Source organism: Salmo trutta, chromosome 38, assembly GCF_901001165.1.
Source record: "Salmo trutta chromosome 38, fSalTru1.1, whole genome shotgun sequence".
NCBI classification, from domain to species: Eukaryota; Metazoa; Chordata; class Actinopteri; order Salmoniformes; family Salmonidae; genus Salmo; species Salmo trutta.
Genome location: NC_042994.1, coordinates 16,775,866 through 16,794,671, shown reverse-complemented (window position 1 = coordinate 16,794,671; position 18,806 = coordinate 16,775,866). Strand labels below are relative to the sequence as shown.

At 44.2% G+C, this 18,806-nt stretch overlaps 1 protein-coding gene across 5 annotated transcripts in view; it reads right to left on the bottom strand.

The window, feature by feature from the left end:
- Positions 1–18,479, bottom strand: part of LOC115178790 (ubiquitin carboxyl-terminal hydrolase 34) — a 59,844-nt gene extending 41,365 nt beyond the window's left edge. For all 5 annotated transcript variants that reach the window (XM_029740106.1, XM_029740107.1, XM_029740108.1 and 2 more), the window contains exons 1-12: positions 18,147–18,479; positions 12,398–12,485; positions 10,615–11,209; positions 9,711–9,761; positions 5,426–5,575; positions 4,996–5,063; positions 3,456–3,648; positions 3,140–3,201; positions 2,920–3,001; positions 2,706–2,798; positions 2,312–2,437; positions 38–167 (exon numbers count right to left, since the gene is read on the bottom strand). In XM_029740106.1, the coding sequence (XP_029595966.1) occupies positions 38–167; positions 2,312–2,437; positions 2,706–2,798; positions 2,920–3,001; positions 3,140–3,201; positions 3,456–3,648; positions 4,996–5,063; positions 5,426–5,575; positions 9,711–9,761; positions 10,615–11,209; positions 12,398–12,485; positions 18,147–18,189 (1,681 nt within the window). In that variant the 5' untranslated portion in view covers positions 18,190–18,479. The remainder of the gene's footprint in view (positions 1–37; positions 168–2,311; positions 2,438–2,705; positions 2,799–2,919; positions 3,002–3,139; positions 3,202–3,455; positions 3,649–4,995; positions 5,064–5,425; positions 5,576–9,710; positions 9,762–10,614; positions 11,210–12,397; positions 12,486–18,146) is intronic.
- Positions 18,480–18,806: the final 327 nt, after the last annotated feature.

Sequence of the window (18,806 nt, the reverse complement as noted above, 5' to 3'; positions counted from 1 at the left end):
CCCTTGAAATACACAGACATACACACAACCATCGTACCTTTCTTGTTGCCCATGGGGACGTTGGTGTTGAGCAGCGAGGCGAAGGAGCTCTGCTTGGAGAGCTGGGCCTTTGCGGACAGGGCGTTGTTCCACAGAGCCTTTATCAGCATGGAGGCCAGGTATAGGGTCTGGGGGGAGCAGCATTGAATTACATACAGAATCACAATTATAGGATCTTTATGGTGGGCAGGTGACCAAGACAAAGAGCAGCTCTGTTAGACTGGGTGTATGTGACTATAAAGCTCCTTATCAAAGTCATTTCATAATTTTTTTAAATTTCACCTTTATTTAACCAGGTAGGCCAGTTGAGAACAAGTTCTCATTTACAACTGCGACGTGACCAAGTTAAAGCAAAGCAGTGCGACAAAAACAGAGTTACACGTGGGATAAACAAAAGTACAGTCAATAACACAATAGAAAAATCTATATACAGTATGTGCAAATGGAGTAAGGAAGTAAGACAATAAATAGGCCATCAGAGCAAAGTAATTACAATTTAGTAAATTAACACTGGAGTGATAGATGTGCAAGTAGAAATACTGGTGTGCAAAAGAGCAAAAAAAAGTTAATAAAAACAATATGGGGATGAGGTTGGTAGTTGGATGGGCTATTTACAGATGGGCTGTGTACAGCTGCAGCGATCGGTAAGCTGCTCAGATAGCTGATGACCATTGAGATATACCTGCTGGAGCGCGTGCTACTGGTGGTTGTTGCTATGGTGACCAGTGAGCTGAGATAAGGCGGAGGTTTACCTAGCAAAGACTTATTGATGACCTGGAGCCAGTGGGTTTGGCGATGAATATGTAGCGAGGGCCAGCCAATGAGAACATACAGGTCGCAGTGGTGGGTAGTATATGGGGCTTTGGTGACAAAACGGATGGCACTGTGATAGACTACATCCAATTTGCTGAGTAGAGTGTTGGAGGCTATTTTGTAAATGACATCGTGAGGTCGAGGATCGTCAGTTTTACGAGGGTATGTTTGGCAGCGTGAGTGAAGGAGGCTTTATTGCAAAATAGGAAGCCGATTCTAGATTTAATTTTGGATTGGATATGTTTAATATGAGTCTGGAAGGAGAGTTTACAGTCTAACCAGACAACTAGGTATTTGTAGTTGTCCACATGTTCTAAGTCAGAACCGTCCAGAGTAGTGATGCTAGTCGGGCAGGTGGGTGCGGGCAGCAAATCGGTTAAAGAGCATGCATTTAGTTTTACTAGCAATTAAGAGCAGTTGGAGGCCACGGAAGGAGTGTTGTATGGCATTGAAGCTCGTTTGGAGGTTTGTTAACACAGTGTCCAAAGAAGGTTCAGATGTATACAGAATGGTGTCGTCTGCGTAGAGGAGGATCAAGGAATCAAGAGCGACATCGTTGATATACACAGAGAAAAGAGTCGGCCCGAGAATTGAACCCTGTGGCACCCCCATAGACACTGCCAGAGGTCCGGACAACAGGCCCTCCGATTTGACACACTGAACTCTGTCTGCGAAGTAGTTGGTGTACCAGGCGAGGCAGTCATTTGAAAAACCAAGGCTATTGAGTCTGCCGATAAGAATACGGTGAATGACAGTGTCAAAAGCCTTGGCCAGGTCGATGAAGACAGCTGCACAGTAGGGTCTTTTATCGATGGCGGTTATGATATCGTTTAGTACCTTGAGCATGGCTGAGGTACACCCGTGACCAGCTCGGAAACTGGATTGCACACCGGCGAAGTTACGGTGGGATTCGAAATGGTCAGTGATCTGTTTGTTAATTTGGCTTTCGAAGACCTTAGAAAGACAGGGTAGGACAGATATAGGTCTGTAACAGTTTGGGTCTAGAGTGTCTCCCCCTTTGAAGAGGGGGATGACTGCGGCAGCTTTCCAATCTTTAGGAATCTCGGACAATATGAAAGAGGTTGAACAGACTAGTAATATGGTGTTGCAACAATGGCGGCAGATAATTTTAGAAAGAAAGGGTCCAGATTGTCTAGCCCGGCTGATTTGTACGGGTCCAGGTTTTGTAGCTCTTTCAGAACATCAGCTATCTGGATTTGGGTGAAGGAGAAGCTGGGGAGGCTTGGGCAAGTAGCTGCAGGGGGTGCGGAGCTGGTGATATGTAGTTCAAATCACACTCAACATTTGATTGTCCACTCCTTGCCGTGGCCTAAATTTGCTTTGTGTTCTGTTTCCTTGCCACAATACGAGTATCGCAATACTGGCATCTTCCCGGATCTAGGTAATTCATAGAATACCATCAACTACCATTGGGCACTCATGATGTGTGTGTGTGTACCTGTTCGGTGTGCGCGCTGGGGTGCAGGCCGGACACCAGGTTGAGGACGTGGCGCAGCGGCACAGGGTCCAGATTCTTGATGAGCGAGGGGAACAGGTCGTGGATGTAACGGCTACAGTGCTTCAGCTACATGGGGAGAACAGATAGAGAGACAAGGTCAAGGAGAACATCAATGGAAAAGAACAAAAAGAATTCAATGGATTATGATAGCAAAACTAATTGGTAGAATACAGTAAAGAAAATAAGTATAAACATGAATTTCTATGCAGAGTAGGAGTGCTGCTCTAAGATTAGGTCCCTCAATTTGATTAGAGGCAAAATGTATCCTAAAAATCAGCATTTCTACGCTGAAAATCTTTAGACATGCGGCCCCTGGTGTTTAGGGTCTAGTTACCTGAGCTGCGGCCCAGATGCAGTCCACATGCTGGGTGCTGAGCCTGCCCTCTGCGGCAAGGAAGTTCAGGATCACTTGGCACTGTTTAATTATCTGGAACGACAACAGAGAGGCACAAAGACAAACTCTGCATTAACAGGGGAGTTAAAACACAGATTGCCCATAAAAAATGTATTGACTTAGTGTAATAACGACTTGGAATGGGAAAACTCACCTCTATGTGCAAATTTGGTCCAAATATGTGCTCCACCACATTGTTGTTGATTAGCCAGTCAGCTAGTTCCTTTGCTATTGACCTGGAGGGACAGTTTGAGGTACGCTGCTTTTACGGGTCCGTGACGCAGTGCTAAATCAACTCAATGGACTTGTGTAGATTTTTACAAAGAAACATAACTGACTTAAGTTTCATTGTAAAATCAAATCAATTGACTTACGTTTCGGTGTCGGACACCAGAGACTCATTATTACAGACGTCGTTGAAGGTGTGGAGCTGATTCTGTGGGGAGAAAACGAGTTATAAAAATGTAATGAATGTATGTACACACCAGTGTACTTAATTGATTGAGTTATTGGCCCTTGTGTAAAAGTCTTCGTTACATTAAACTGAAGGTCCTAGTGAAGCTGTGTCAAAAACAAAACAGCTGTCACAATGTGCCTCACAGTAACCCGGCCTAGACTCCCAGAGAGCAAGCAACACGGCAGTGTGTGAGCGTGGGTGTATGTGTCTCTGGGTGCACATGTGAGTCTCACCGTGATTTGGCTGAGACCGGCCAGCCTCATGGTGAGCGTGGGGGACATGAAGTACTTGAAGGCCAGGTCCAGGCTCTCCTTGTCGAAGCACAGTGCGCTGTCCAGCGGCTCCTTCACTGTGCTCCACATCAGGTCGGCCATGTTGCGTGCCGCGCTCTGACGCAGCTCCTGGTCCGACAGCTTGCACAGGTACCTGGGGAGGGACACATTTGGAAAGAAGTTATTTGTGAATTGAGTTAATTTTGTTTAAACAAGGAAGTCCCTTCGTTAAGAAATACTTTTATTCGTTTAGTTTTAAAGTTGAAGTCCCTTTGTCAGGTTCTATCAAGTGCATTTCTGGAGAAGACATGGTAGACAGATTGGACATAATGACTGGACAAATGGGACTAAACAGTCAGGACTAAGTGTGGGGCATCTATCGAGGCTGGCTGCAACACTCAGATGAGAAGCACTTTGATAAGCTCCTGAGAAAACCCATGACAATAGTTGGCTACAATGAGAATCTAGTCTTTGCGATCAATAAGATCAATAATAACTTCTGAGAAAACAAACATTTTGCTCAATTCAGGAGGAAGGAGTGATGCGCTATAAGGTGGCAATGCACTGGAGTCAGAAAGTCACATTTCATCATTCTTCGTAGACGAAGGATCAAAATGAGTAAAGAATGTTCAATTTGGACATCAGGACCAGTTAAACCAGCCCCCCCAGGTCACATGACAGAGGTACGACGAGGACTGCAAGATGTCTGGCTGCTCCAAGGTCATGTGAGGAGAAGCTGACTGGAGCACTGGCCACTGTTACCATGGCGAGGGAAGCTCTTCCTAGCAACACCAGTTGGTGGCACAGCAAGAGAGGGCTCTCAGCTGCAATTGCTTTCCATCCAGAAAAAAAATACATACAGTCAAGTATCTGACTGAATTTTGAAATTCAACTCAAATACAACAAAAATATGCTTGCTTTGTAAGAGCATCCACTAAATTCATCCTTGATTTATGCTAATCGACTGCCAATATGCTGGGTTATACCATTTGCATAATGTCCCCCTAATACTACATCCAATATTCAGGGGAGCATCTCTATCAAGTGCGTTTGATTGTGTGCTGGAAAGTGGCGGGCGAATTGAACAACACAGCACTGCGTATACAAATACAATATGCATCTCAAACAGCCCCTTGGGCCATTTCTGACGAGAGGAGCTCCGACTGCAACAGCAACTCTCCTCTCCTCTCCTCTCTCTGCCCCATTTTCTTATTCTCTTACAATAACTGCAGGGGGGAAAAAGCACTACGCAGCCGTATGGGATGCCATATTGTTTAGAGCTGTATTTGATATGGGGAAAACGACATGATTAACATTAGCCATTATATTCAAAAAACGATTTGTGATTCAATCTGTATTGATACATGCCTAATTAGGGATTTCAAGGCACTAGTGAAAAGTCCCTGGTGGTGACAAACTAATGAAGACTTAATTATCCTCACTCTGAAGTAAATAGAGATTTCACCACAGAGTTTCATTGATATGGAGAGTGGGAACTTACCGTATTACATACGTGCGGAACGGTATAATGTGCTGCATGACGGCGGGAATGTGCAACCATATTCGGATCTGTGTGTGTGGAGAGAACAAACAGAATTGGAATCAGACTGACATACCTTGAGATGCGTGAGAAGCAGTGGAAAACCTAAAAATGGATGCCACTTTAACAGAGCTGGCTGACAACTGATTATTCACTGCAATTGCTGACAGAGAGAGCATTCACAAATGAAACAGCTGTGCTATAACATATAAACTGCATCAAGAACATCTGCATATGGAGCTGAAACAGCATCTGGAGATAGTGGTAAATATATCCAGGATTAGGTGGATATATATTAGGTGGTTGGGCTGCAATGTTGGGTGGCTGGATTAATTTATTGGGCGGCTGCCAAGTGGGCTGTGGTGCCATTTTGGGATCAACTCCTACTCACATTGGAGACGATGGTGATGAAGGCGTGGGCGATGGGGAAGGGCAGGCTCTCTGGCGTGCCTGACTCAAAGCAGTCCTTCATGAGCGACAGACCGTGCTTGCCACAGAACAGGCAAACATAGCGCAGCAAGTGCAAGGGGACCTCCACATCCTGGTCACAGGGAAAAACAAGGTCAATACAACTTCATTGTCCCCACGGAAATGGAAAACTAACTTTGGCTTCATATCGCAAATCATAGTGGAAGAGACTAGGGTGATTAGTGCAACTCAATGGTTTCAAGTGGTTTCATACCCTCATCTCCTTTTGGTTTATCAGAACTATAGGTGAAAGCAATATGGTGGATGGATGTATACTGGGAATTTGCTTTCACTTGTCTAGTTCTTTCACACCATCTCATGAAGGAGACGAGATTATGGCGTTTTTGCAGCCTATTCAGGACAGAGTATGCAGACCAGAGCTGGGTACGTAGTGTATGAAATCTTTGAGCATTTGCTTAAGCCTGCCTGATGTGCCAGATGAGTAGGGAACTTCATCAATAAGTGTATCGATGACGTCTTTACCACAGTGGCCGTACGTATATACTCCAACCAGAAGCCATGGATTACAGGCAACATCCGCACTGAGCTAAAGACGCTTATAATAAATCCAGCTATGCCCTCCGACAGATGTGGCAGGGCTTGCAAACTATTACAGACTACAAACGGAAGCGGAGCCGCAAGCTGCCCAGTGACAGGAGCCTATCAGACGAGATAAATTACTTATATGCTCACTTCGAGGCAAGCAACACTGAAGCATGCATGAGAGCACCAGCTGTTCCGGACGAATGTGTGATCACGCTCTCCGTAGCCGATGTGAGTAAGACCTTGAAACAAGTCAACATTCATCTGGCTGCAAGGCCGTGTTCTAAGAATGTGTACTAAGAGCATGTGCTGACCAACTGGCAATTGTCTTCAATTACATTTTCAACCTCTCCCTGTCTGAGTCTGTAATACCAACATGTTTCAAGTAGACCACCATAGTCCCTGTGCCCAAGAACACCAAGATAACCTGCCTAAATGACTACCGACCTGTAGCACTCACGTCTGTAGCCATGAAGTGCTTAAAAAGGTGGGTCATGGCTCACATCCAACACTATTATCCCAGAAACCCTAGACCCACTCCAATTTGCATACCGCTCCAACAGATCCACAATCTCTATTTCACACCACACTGCCCTTCACACCTGGACAAAAGGAAAACCCTCCTGAGAATGCTATTCATTGACTACATCTCAGCGTTCAACACCATAGTACCCACAAAGCTCATCACTAAGCTAAGGACCCTGGGACTAAACACCTCCCTCTGCAACTGGATCCTGGACTTCCTGACGGGCCGCCCCCAGGTGGTAAGGGTAGGTATCAACATATCTGCCACGCTGATCCTCAACACTGGGGCCCCTCAGGGGTGCGTCCTCAGTCCCCTCCTGTACTCCTTGTTCACCCATGACTGCATGGTCAAGCACGACTCCAAAACCATCAAGTTTGCAGACGACAACAGTGGTAGGCCTGATCAACAACGATGAGAATCTATAGGGAGGAAGTCAGAGACCTGGCAGTGTGGTGCCAGGATAACAACCTCTCTCTCAACGTGATCAAGACAAAGGAAATGATCATGGACTACAGGAAAAGGAGGGCTACAGGCCGTGGACTACAGGCCGAGCATGCCCTCATTCTCATCGACGGGGCTGTAGTGGAGCAGGTTGAGAGATTCAAGTTCCTTGGTGTCCACGTCACCAAAAAACTATCATGGTCCAAACACACCAAGACAGTCGTGAAGATGGCACTACAATGCCTATTCCCCCTCAGGAGACTGAAAAGATTTGGCATGGATCCTCAGATCCTCAAAAAGTTCTACAACTGCACCATCGAGAGCATCCTGACCGGTTGCATCACCGCCTGGTATGGAAACTGCTCGGCCTCCGACCGCAAGGCACTACAGAGGGTAGTGCGTATGGCCCAGTACATCACTGGGGCCACGCTTACAGCCATCCAGGACCTCTATATCAGGCTGTGTCAAAGGAAGGCCCTAAAAGTTGCCAAAGACTCCAGCCACGCTAGTCATAGTGTTCTCTCTAGTACCACACGACAAGCAGTACCAGAGTGCCAAGTCTAGGTCCAAAAGGCTTCTTAACAGCTTCTACCCTCAAGCCATAAGACTCCTGAACAGCTAATCAAATAACTACCCAGACTATATGCATTGACAGGCTACCCAGACTATATGCATTGATGACCCCCCCCATTTTTACACTGCTGCTACTCTGTTTATTATCAATGCATAGTCACTTTACCTATATGTACAGTACCAGTGACAAGTTTGGACACACATACTAAATCCAGGGTTATTCTTTATTTTGACCATTTTCTACATTGTAGAATAATAGTGAAGACATCAAAACTACAAAATAACACACAAGGAATCATGTACAGTGGGGAGAACAAGTATTTGATACACTGCTGATTTTGCAGGTTTTCCTACTTACAAAGCATGTAGAGGGCTGTAATTTTAATCATAGGTACACTTCAACTGTGAGTGACGGAATCTAAAACAAAAATCCAGAAAATCACGTATGATTTTTAAGTAAATAATTTGCCTTTTATTGCATGACATAAGTGTTTGATACATCAAAAAAGCAGAACTTAATATTTGGTACAGAAACCTTTGTTTGCAAATACAGAGGTCATATGTTTCCTGTAGTTCTTGACCAGGTTTGCACACACTGCAGCAGGGATTTTGGCCCACTCCTCCATACAGACCTTCTCCAGATCCTTCCACAAATGTACTTTTAACAAGGCACACCTTTTAATTGAAATGCATTCAAGGTGACTACCTCATGAAGCTGGTTGAGAGAATGCCAAGAGTGATAAAAAATGTCACCAAGGCAAAAGGTGGCTACTTTGAAGAATCTCAAATATGAACTATAATTAGATTTGTTTAACGCATTTTTGGTTACTACATGATTCCATGTGTAATTTCAGTGTTCATGTCTTCCCTATTTTTCAATAATGTAGAAAATAGTAAAAATACAGAAAAACCCTGGAATGAGTAGGCGTGTCCAAACTTTTGACTGGTACTGTACATATTACCTCAACTAACCTGTGCCCCCGCACACTGACTCTGTACCGGTACCCCATGTATATAGCCTATTATTTTATTGTGTCTCTTTAATTATGTTATCTTTACATACATTTTTTACTTATTTGAGTAAATAATTTAAAACTGCATTGTAAGCTTGTAAGTAAGCATTTTACTGTGAAGTCCACACCTGCTGTATTCGGCGCATGTGAAATACAATTTGATTAGAGTATTCCATTGGTTTTATTCCAGCTAGGCAAGGTCAATTAAGCACAGAATCTGAACTCCGGTCTGATGCACACTATGAACTTTGTACACTAAAAATATCCCTTAAAAGCCCATTAAAAAATGTTAATATGGTGGAGAGGTATGAGTTAGAAAGTTATTAAATTAGCCTGAAACAAATTATTGTACTCCGGGGAAAGATCAACAGTACTTGGGAGGTGGAAATGAGCCTCAATTGAATAAAAACTCAAAATATACTGCAGACACATTTCACACCTCGTGTACGTTGGCCTGAAAAGCTACAAGAGGGACCTGAGATCAGTGTTTAGAGAGCCTTCTCCCTCTGTCTCCCCTAGTCCTAAAAGAAACATTTGTAATTGGACCCGAGGGAGAACTATTCTAGGACCAATTGTTAACCAAATCTACACCAAACCTCCTCGAGTGAAAACCCATTACAACAACCTGGGAACAGTGTTCAGAGTCCTGCCTTCCTACTCTCCCAGTCCTAAATGGGACATAGCTGTTGGGCATGCCTCTATTCATGCAGCTTCCCAATAAAATATAAATAGACCCAAAATGTCATAAATCACTGAGATGAGTAACATGACCCCAGGAGAGAGAAGAGGGGACTAGGAGGAGATTGGCGATTGGTCAAACAGGCAGACCAGACATTAAGGCATGGGCCTTTGCTTCAAAAGGACTGGATGACGTAGGATGCGTACCAAATGGCACCTTATTCCCTATGTAGAGCAGTACTTTTGACCAGAGCCATACGGGCCCGGGTCAAAAGTAGTGCACTCTAGAAAGGGAATAGGGTGCCATTTGAGAGACGTTGATGTTGCTGTAAAGAGTTGGAACCGACACAAAGCAACGATCAGGCAGATTGAATATTGTGTTTTTGGACGAAACAGCGGAGCAGAAAAAACAACGAGGGCAGAGGAGTCCTTACGTTCATGTCGCAGAAGGAGCCGAGGATATTGCTTTCATGAGCAGAGATGTCCTGGAAAGAGGAAACAAAAGAAAGTATGACGAGTATATTGTATACTGACAAATGTTAGAAGAACAGAACACCTATGTCATTGTCAAGTATTAAGTACCCCATGGAGATAAATACTGATTCCATAATAGAGTTGTGTGTATGGGCGCATGTTATGCTTTTACCTCTATGGTGCAGTGTGCGTTGTGTCGGCGGTACATATTAAACCATTACCTCTATTGTGCAGTGTGCGTTGTGTCGGCGGTACATTTAAACCATTACCTCTATGGTGCAGTGTGCGTTGTGTCGGCGGTACATATTAAACCATTACCTCTATGGTGCAGTGTGCGTTGTGTCGGCGGTACATTTAAACCATTACCTCTATGGTGCAATGTGCGTTGTGTCGGCGGTACATATTAAACCATTACCTCTATGGTGCAGTGTGCGTTGTGTCGGCGGTACATATTAAACCATTACCTCTATTGTGCAGTGTGCGTTGTGTCGGCGGTACATTTAAACCATTACCTCTATGGTGCAGTGTGCGTTGTGTCGGCGGTACATATTAAACCATTACCTCTATGGTGCAGTGTGCGTTGTGTCGGCGGTACATATTAAACCATTACCTCTATGGTGCAGTGTGCGTTGTGTCGGCGGTACATATTAAACCATTACCTCTATGGTGCAGTGTGCGTTATGTCGGCGGTACATATTAAACCATTACCTCTATGGTGCAGTGTGCGTTGTGTCGGCGGTACATTTTAAACCATTACTGCATTGGTGGGGTGGGTGTTGTGTCGGGGGAAACATGTTATTCGTTTACCTCTACAGTGGGGTTCGGGTATGTATTGTGTTGTATCACGGTGTGTCATTCCATTACCTCTATGGTGGGGTGGGTGTTGTGTTTGTAAGCCGTGTACAGTGGGAACTGAATCTGGAAGATCTTGGCGGCGCAGAGCAGCAGCTTCTCCCGGTCCTCTGTGCTCCACGAGTCAAACATGTCCTCCTGGGCCTGGCTGTCCGTACTGCTGCTAGCTCCAGTCTCAGACGCCCCAATACCACTACTACTTTCCTCTGGCTTGGGGGCCTCCTGCTGGGCCTGGCTCGTCCCCTGGACTGGGTTCTGGTTGTTGTTATTCTGGTTCTGCTCCGGCGCGTCCCCGGCGGCATCCTCCTCCGCCGAATCCCTCTCCACATTCAGCGGTTCGTCCTCAACAGGCGAGGAGGGAGGTTGCTGGGGGTGTGGCCCTACTCCAGTTACTCCACCCCCTCCCTCTCCTCCCCATTCTGACCCGGGCCCCTCCGCGCCACCTGTGGCCCCGTCCCCGGTGTTAGTGACGCCCCGTTGGCTGGTGGTGCTGCAGAGGCGGTCCCTCAGGCTGGTAACCTGAGCGATGACCAGGTTGATGAGGGCGTAGACCAGCTGGTTGAACACCTCCAGGTGCTTGTACTCCTTGAAGCAGCATAGACATTGCCTGTGGAGGGAAAGGAGGGGTGGCGAGAGGATTGAGTGAAATGCGAATCACGAAGACCCACCAGTGAGTCGCAGTCAACTCCTACTGGGGTCGCAGTTCAAGGCTGACTCATTCCATTTGGATGGTCAAAGAATCAAAACGTTTGGGAACCATAAAAAGGCAATTCACGGTCCACACTGCAGTGAACTGTAGCTTCTACTTGTGTTGGCCTCAACAACCAGCCATCTTTAGAGAGACTCATCTATGGGGTCAATTCAATCAAACTTCCAATGAAGCGAATAAAGCATAGAAACATACTTTTCTCCCCATTTTCAAATAAAATAGCAAGAGGAGCCTAGTTTTAGGTACTTGCAACAGAAAATATTCAGTTCACTCACTTTCTGAATAAGACATGTAAGTAGGATTTAGTTGTATTAACAACAACGCAGAATATTCATTGTTGGAGGATTTGATTGAATGCAGCCCTTGATCTATTGAGCTCTGCTCATGAATTCTGTTTCTTGTGACATTAACGTAATGTGAAACGCCTGTCTAACTATATTACTGACCATCCTATTTTAGAAATCCCCCCCCCCCCAATGTATTTTGATAAGACAGCAATCAATTAACACACATGAAGCATCCCACACAAATGACGGATCCCACTAATCAGAAACACAAAGAGAAGAATGCAAAACTAGAGGAACGCCTCCAGTCAACTTTCCCTAATCAGTCAAGCACTTTTTCCCTGATCTCACAGAGAGTGGGAGAACAACTATGAAAGGTCAACAATTCCTCAAGGCTCTTCTCTGCGCAGGCAGGCAGGCAGGCACACACACAATCTAGTTAAACAACAATAAAACCACCATTAAGCAAGCCGAAAAACCAATTATGACCTACTTGTCCTCTGGTGACCTTACTTAGCCTACATGCTAAGCTACACTTAAAACGCATTGGTTAGCCTTTTGCGCTAGTAATAAATTATGAATTCATGGCTGATAATGACTTCAGAGAGTTATCCAGGAGCAGATATCCTCCCCATTTAAATATTAATGGTCTACGTTCCAAATGAAACCCTTTTCCCTTCATAGTGGTCAAAAGAAGTGCACCTGGTCAAAGTAGTGCACTAAATAGGGAACAGGGTTCCATTTGGGACAAATCCATGGAAGAATAATGAATGTGGGGAACAGAGGAGAGCGGGAGACTGACCTCTGGGTCCATGAGCTGATGTAGCTGAAGACTCGTAAAGCATGCTCCTTCTTCAGCTGTAGGCCCTCATTGCTGTCTGCATCCGATACTGGAGGGGAGAGAGAGCAGACAAGGTAGTGAGTACAGTTCAATGTACATGGAAAAGGCAAGTGTAGGACACGACACTTGACACACACTGCTTGTTCAAAGGCTACTAGCCTATATGGTGGCCACGCGCTAGAAAATAGCACACATTGAAACTGAAATGGCAATGCAAATATTTTAGGCATTATCCAAGACCGTTGAAGATGAAATAGTGGTTGTTAAACACTTTGCTACAACAACAACAAAATATATTTCCGGAGGCGCAATGAACGGTCCTTTGGTCAACATGAGAACAGAGATGATCGTCTCTCTAGCCTGGATGGGAGACTGACCCATGGAAGTCTCAAGTCTCTGGTGAGAAACGTGCCTCAGCACCACATTAGCACGGCTCCAGGCAAGGCTCCCCATTGCCGACAACTAACAGGTACTCCACACCAACAAGCAGCAGTGGCTTGTACTACAGGCTAAAGTCAGCTACTGTATTATGTGTTGGTGACTAGGAATGGGGGTAGAAATACATTTCACTATTTGAATAATATCATACGTTTTTAACCTGAGCACTGTTGTGCGAAAAAATGCCGGTGAGATGGGAGCGAGCAGACAGGCAAAGGTCACGTCTACACTTGACACTTACATGCGACTACTGCTATCAGAATACGAAAAATCGCAATTGAAAAGTCGCTTTGCGGTCTGACTGTGTTCAGATCAGGCTGACCACTTCAGGAGATGGTCAGGGATGCATTGTGTGCCGATTTCTCCGAAGTCTGGATGTAAAAAGGCTACCGAAATCGCATACAGTGGGCGATGTTATGAGCAAGCACTCCTCCCACAAGTCTCCAGAAAGCGTGTGTTTTGGGACCGAGAGGCACCTTTTCATTATATTGTTGGAGGAAATACACTACCGGTCAAAGGTTTTACAACTCCTACTCATTCAAGGGTTTTTCTGTATTTTTACTATTTTCTACATTGTAGAATAATAGTGAAGACATCAAAACGATGAAATAAATGGAGTTATGCTAACCCGTTTGTAATCCCTTTGGCGTTGCTTGCTGGCAAGCTACAGAGGTTAACTGGCTAGTTAGCTACAGTAGTTCGCTAGTGCCATCAGTAGTTACTGTGTTGTCATATTTTGCCTAGTCCACAGTTTTTAGAATGCATACTGGCATTTGATTATAGCGCTGGGAAAGGGAATTCGGATACACTGTGGACACCATAAACACATTTTAATGAAGGTGTAGACGCATGACATGTTTGGAATTCCATTAAATCAGAACTCTATATCAGAATACTAAATCTGCATGAACTGTCAAGTCTAGACACGGCCAGAGAGAGAGAGACGCTGCCTGGCTACAGCCTAGACTAGCTAACTTGTAGCAGCCAATGTTATTTATCATCCCATGTAATAGTGCCCGTCTTGACTGGAGTAGCCTAGAAAATCTATAGGTAGCTAGGCTAATTGAGGCCACATTTAGCACCCTCTCCCCAAACAATTCAATTAAACTAAAGCCTACCTATAGGTTGCTCGTTGTAGCCAAATCATTTCGCTAACTTTTAATTCCGTCTCAATGTGTAGTGAACGCTCACTGCACATTGAGCCTCTTTGATTGGCCAACATAAACAACAAGCGACACGTGAAGGCTACCAGACAGCTACCGGCCTTTTTTTTTTAAAATGGGGCAAGTCATAAAAACTTCATTAAACAGTTGATTTTATGAAATTAATCATTTGAAATTTCACAGACCTTGTATGTAACAATGTCACATGGATATTTTAATTTAGAAAATGCCTGTGTGTTAAAATAGGCCTATACATTTTCATGCTGCAAAAATGTATTCCCACAAGTATTCAAATACTAACGTCCTTTAGGATATTTGTATAACCATGCACATCCCTATTGGTGACACACAAGCACACACACACACAGTCTCAAAACAAAATGTAAGCAACGTGTGGGGCAAGGCATGTCCAATGGAAGGTTACTGCCGTGTCAAAAGTTCAGCTCTAACTTTTCTGTGGAAAGTGCAGCATTGCCTATATTATTCCGCAACCCCAAAGCACTTGTGCCTTTCACAAAGTCACTGGTGAAAATGAAAAACATTTGTGACACTGGGGAGGCTGCATTTGTGACGCATCATTTTCAGCCGCACCCACCCCTCAACCACAGATCTGTTGTTGTTGTACCAACAGCCTATTTTCTGCTCGCAGAACAAAAGAGAAAACGGACCATATTGTCGCCTCACATTGGCCTACATGCCAAGGCTACTAACAAGAAAATCAAAAGGACACCCTGATACGCAAAATGACTTAGCCCACATATTAAAGGCTTTTTAACTTGCAAACCCACACGAGTGCTTTACGTTAAGACTTTTTCTATGCCACTTCGGACCTATTTGTGGTTATAATTTTTGTTGGGCTTTTCTAGTACTATTTCCCGACAAGAGCACCTGTGGTTGTTTTGGAATACTTGAAGAGTTACTGCTACTTATTTTTCTTCACGACTAACTAAAAGTTGGAATTAAGACAAATTGCTAATGAAATCAACTATACATTGAATATTGCACGTTATGTTTGAGGGAGAAGTATCATTTAAAAAAGGTGCAGCCTACATGCAAACTTTGTGACAAAAGTGTCCATACCTGACTGACCTAGGCCTCAATGTCACATTCTTATCATGCATAGGGCATAATAACAACCACTGTGAAGATTGGAGTTGTGCCAAAACACTACCAAGAGAAACAGAAAACATAAAGTGGAACTAGTGTCTAGGTATGTGGGTCTGTTCTTGAGATGAGGAAACAACAAACAGGGTTCTAAAGTTCACCAGGGCACCTTGTCTTAACCCTGACCTAACTGTGCGTGTGACTGCCTTTATTCCTTCTTCAACCACTTTTGTTGTTTTTTAATCTTGGACTGGACTCTGCCAAAACTCCCAGCTCCCTTCATAAAACAATCCATGACATTGTGTTCGGTGGCCTGTACCAAAAACATTGCGATCATCCCCAGATAAGAGGATCTGGATATCCCAGCCATTGTTCTGACAGCAAAGCTTTGAGCTTGTAACAAAAACATTAGAGAAGTAAAATAGACACCTACAACTCAGCAACTCAACTGCCTGTGTTGGTGGAAGTAACGTTAGTTGGCTTAGGTGCTGATCTAGGGTCAGTTTGGCTTTTTACATCAAAGGATTAGTGTTAGGCTAGGAGTGGGCAGGTAAGCTGGTCCCAGAGATCTACGCTCAAGAGCAACCTCTGCCTTGCTGGCCACAGTGCCAGACAGCATCTTAAAGCAGGGTGTGTGGAGATTGACAATGGCAACCACATGTTACATTTTAGTCATTTAGCAGACGCTCTTATCCAGAACGACTTAAAGGAGCAATTCGCAATGTCTTCTTCAAGGGGCCATCAACAGATTTTTCACCTAGTTGGCACGGGATTCAAACCAGCGACCTTTTGGTTTCTGGCCCAACACTCTTAACAGCTAGACTACCTGCCACCCTGCAGGCTTACTTGCACAGCATATTCAATAGCAGGTTGAAACCCTTCATTCCCTCAGTAAGTCCCTCACTTCCTTTGCATGCATGCAGCCACACACAAAACATTCCCGGCTTCATGCATGCCACTACAGCAAATTTGGGGTCAGGGGTCACCTAGTGAACGCACACATGGGGCTGCCAGTCTCACACACATGGGGCTGCCAGCCTCACACCTCTACTGGCGGCAGCCTAGTGCCGACAAACACTCACACAGGGGTGTACTCTGTTTTGCCCGTCACACGTAAAACAGCAGCTCTACTGTGAAAACATACTACTGTGTAGCCTACTAGCCATTTCAAAACCATTGTTGATAGACATACATGTGGGCCAGAGAGAGGGTGTTCTGCTCAAAGACAAAAGGAGGCCCCTTTAGAACACTAGTGACATAAGCCTACTCCTCCACACACTTTAATAATACACAAGGGAATGTGTGTCCACTGATTATTGGCCAAATGAAATGTATAGAACATTTAAGTAAGGCTACATTTCTCTTTCTGTAATTTGCCTACAAACCACCAAATTAATCTGAGCAGTGTCGTACTCATTGCTCATTTGAATAATAGATTTGCGCGAGGGGATAGGTTGTTATATTCCATTCATCTAGTTTATTTTAAATGTGTATTGACAGGATGAAAGAACCTTTGAGCTGCACCATCATGACCCCCCTTTCAAAGGGGTCCTGCAATAATCAACCCACAACTGCTTTACCATGTGGGTTTGCATATCCTCCCAAAACATGGAGACAATTTAAAAAACGATTACTCCCCTCTTGTCCAAGTCACCAAATCAAACGTTTAGTTACTAATATCAGACTGAAAATAGGTGTAAGACATAAAACTCACGACATCCTAACTAGTAAACAAACATATTAAGATTAAAATGCAAAATCCCATATTATTGATGGCAAACAACTCATATGGCATGAAGCACAGTACACCAGGCCACAAGGCAGACTGTCAGCAGTGTCTTCTTGCTACCATCGCCAATGCATTCCCATATTCAGTTCGCTAACTAGGTAAAACAAGCACACTCCACATACAAACCATTGCAATTTCATAGACGTATAACTAGCTATAAATGCAATGGAGGAAACAAGAGACGTAGCCCTAAAAAAATGGGCCTTTGTTTATTCGCTCCCATATCCCGTTATGAAAGCAATATGGCCTAGTTAGCTAACGTTACCTCGTAGCTAGCAAATAATCTGTTCTAACGTTACTGTCAATTTTAATCTTAACTAGGAAATATATCCAATGGCATTCGTAGGCGCATTTTATTTTGATTAAGAACAAGCTTATAATAGTTAACTAGCAAACAAAAACTCAAATGAGTCATAGTTGGTATACATTACATGCCTAGCTGGCTAGCTCGCTTAATGTATTTTACGTAAAGTAACTAGTGAGCCCATATTACTCAGCTAACGTTAGCCGACAATGCTAAACATTTTTTGTAATCTGGCAAAATTATATTACAGCGCCTGTGGCAACTCAAACATGAAAACTAAATCAGTCCGTTTTGATGCCAGTTGACCATAGCTAGCTGGCTAGTCAGTGAGTTAACGTTAGTTAACGTTGGACAACTCGTTAGTCAACGTGAAACTGACAAACATATCAACCAGACAGTCTAGCTAGAAAGAGCGAACACGCCTGCACAACATAACCACTTCCACCACTCTCGTCTCGGACAAAAAAAGGCACATGCAATGTGTAGCAAACATTTGTTATCGCCAAATACATGTCAAACCACATTTATACAGGCAGTTAACCAAACTGTTAAGTTAGCTAGCTAACCAAGTAAACATACAATGGCATCAACCCCGTCTAATTAGTTAGCTAACTAAGTTAAATTATGTTCAGAATCTCGTCCAGCTAGCAAGTCAGTTAAATCTGCTCAGGCATCCCCTTCATCCTGCAGCGATTTGACAGAGACAGGCCTCAAAGTTGCAGACAAGGTTCCATTTACATTCAGATCATTAATTCAAGACAAGGCCTTACATTGGCAGCTGTCTGGCTAGTGGAGAACCGGGTACGATAGCTAGCTGTCCAGCTTCCATCAGGTAGCCTAACTTAGCTAACGTTAGCTAGCATTAGAAGACCACTACGGCACTAAAACATTAAATACATTTTTTTCACTTACTTTCATTTAAAACCTCCACCAGCTCGGCGCAGTTTTCACACATCGTTCATTAAGAAAATAACAAAGGAAAAGTGTAGTCAAACCATTGGAAATTGTTGATGGATACGAATTGTTGGCACCTGGTTGTTTTGGGGGAAAAGGCCCGACGTAGTGGTTGGTGAAGGTTTGCTAATGCATTAAATAAAATAAGGGAGAGTAATAGATTCAAATTGAATTTGATACTAAATATCGTTGATAAAGTCAAAAAGTAAGAGGCATTAAAATACAGAGTCGAGTCAATATCCAATCGGAGCGTTACTGGAGAGTGTAGATACGGCAGCCATATTGAAAAGGGGTGGGGGCACAGCATGTTCATAATTCGTAACTTTCCGTTGTCTCCTTCGCCTTGTTCGACTTTTTCCGCTAGTCTCGCGGTTACACCACCAGCAAGAACTGTTTACAAATGGCGTTTCATTCACAAGCAGCAGTCGAGAGCACCAGCCAGCAGCCACTGAGGGGATTCGATTATCTGGCCCGGGTTACCCCGATGAGGGAAGGATACACCGGGTTAAAAGTGATTTCCTTCGTTTTGGAACCGGGCTGCCTCCAGCGTGTGTGCCATGTGGCCCCTTCAGTAATGACTAAGATTCTGCTTTCCCATTGAGAACTCTTGAAATTTTA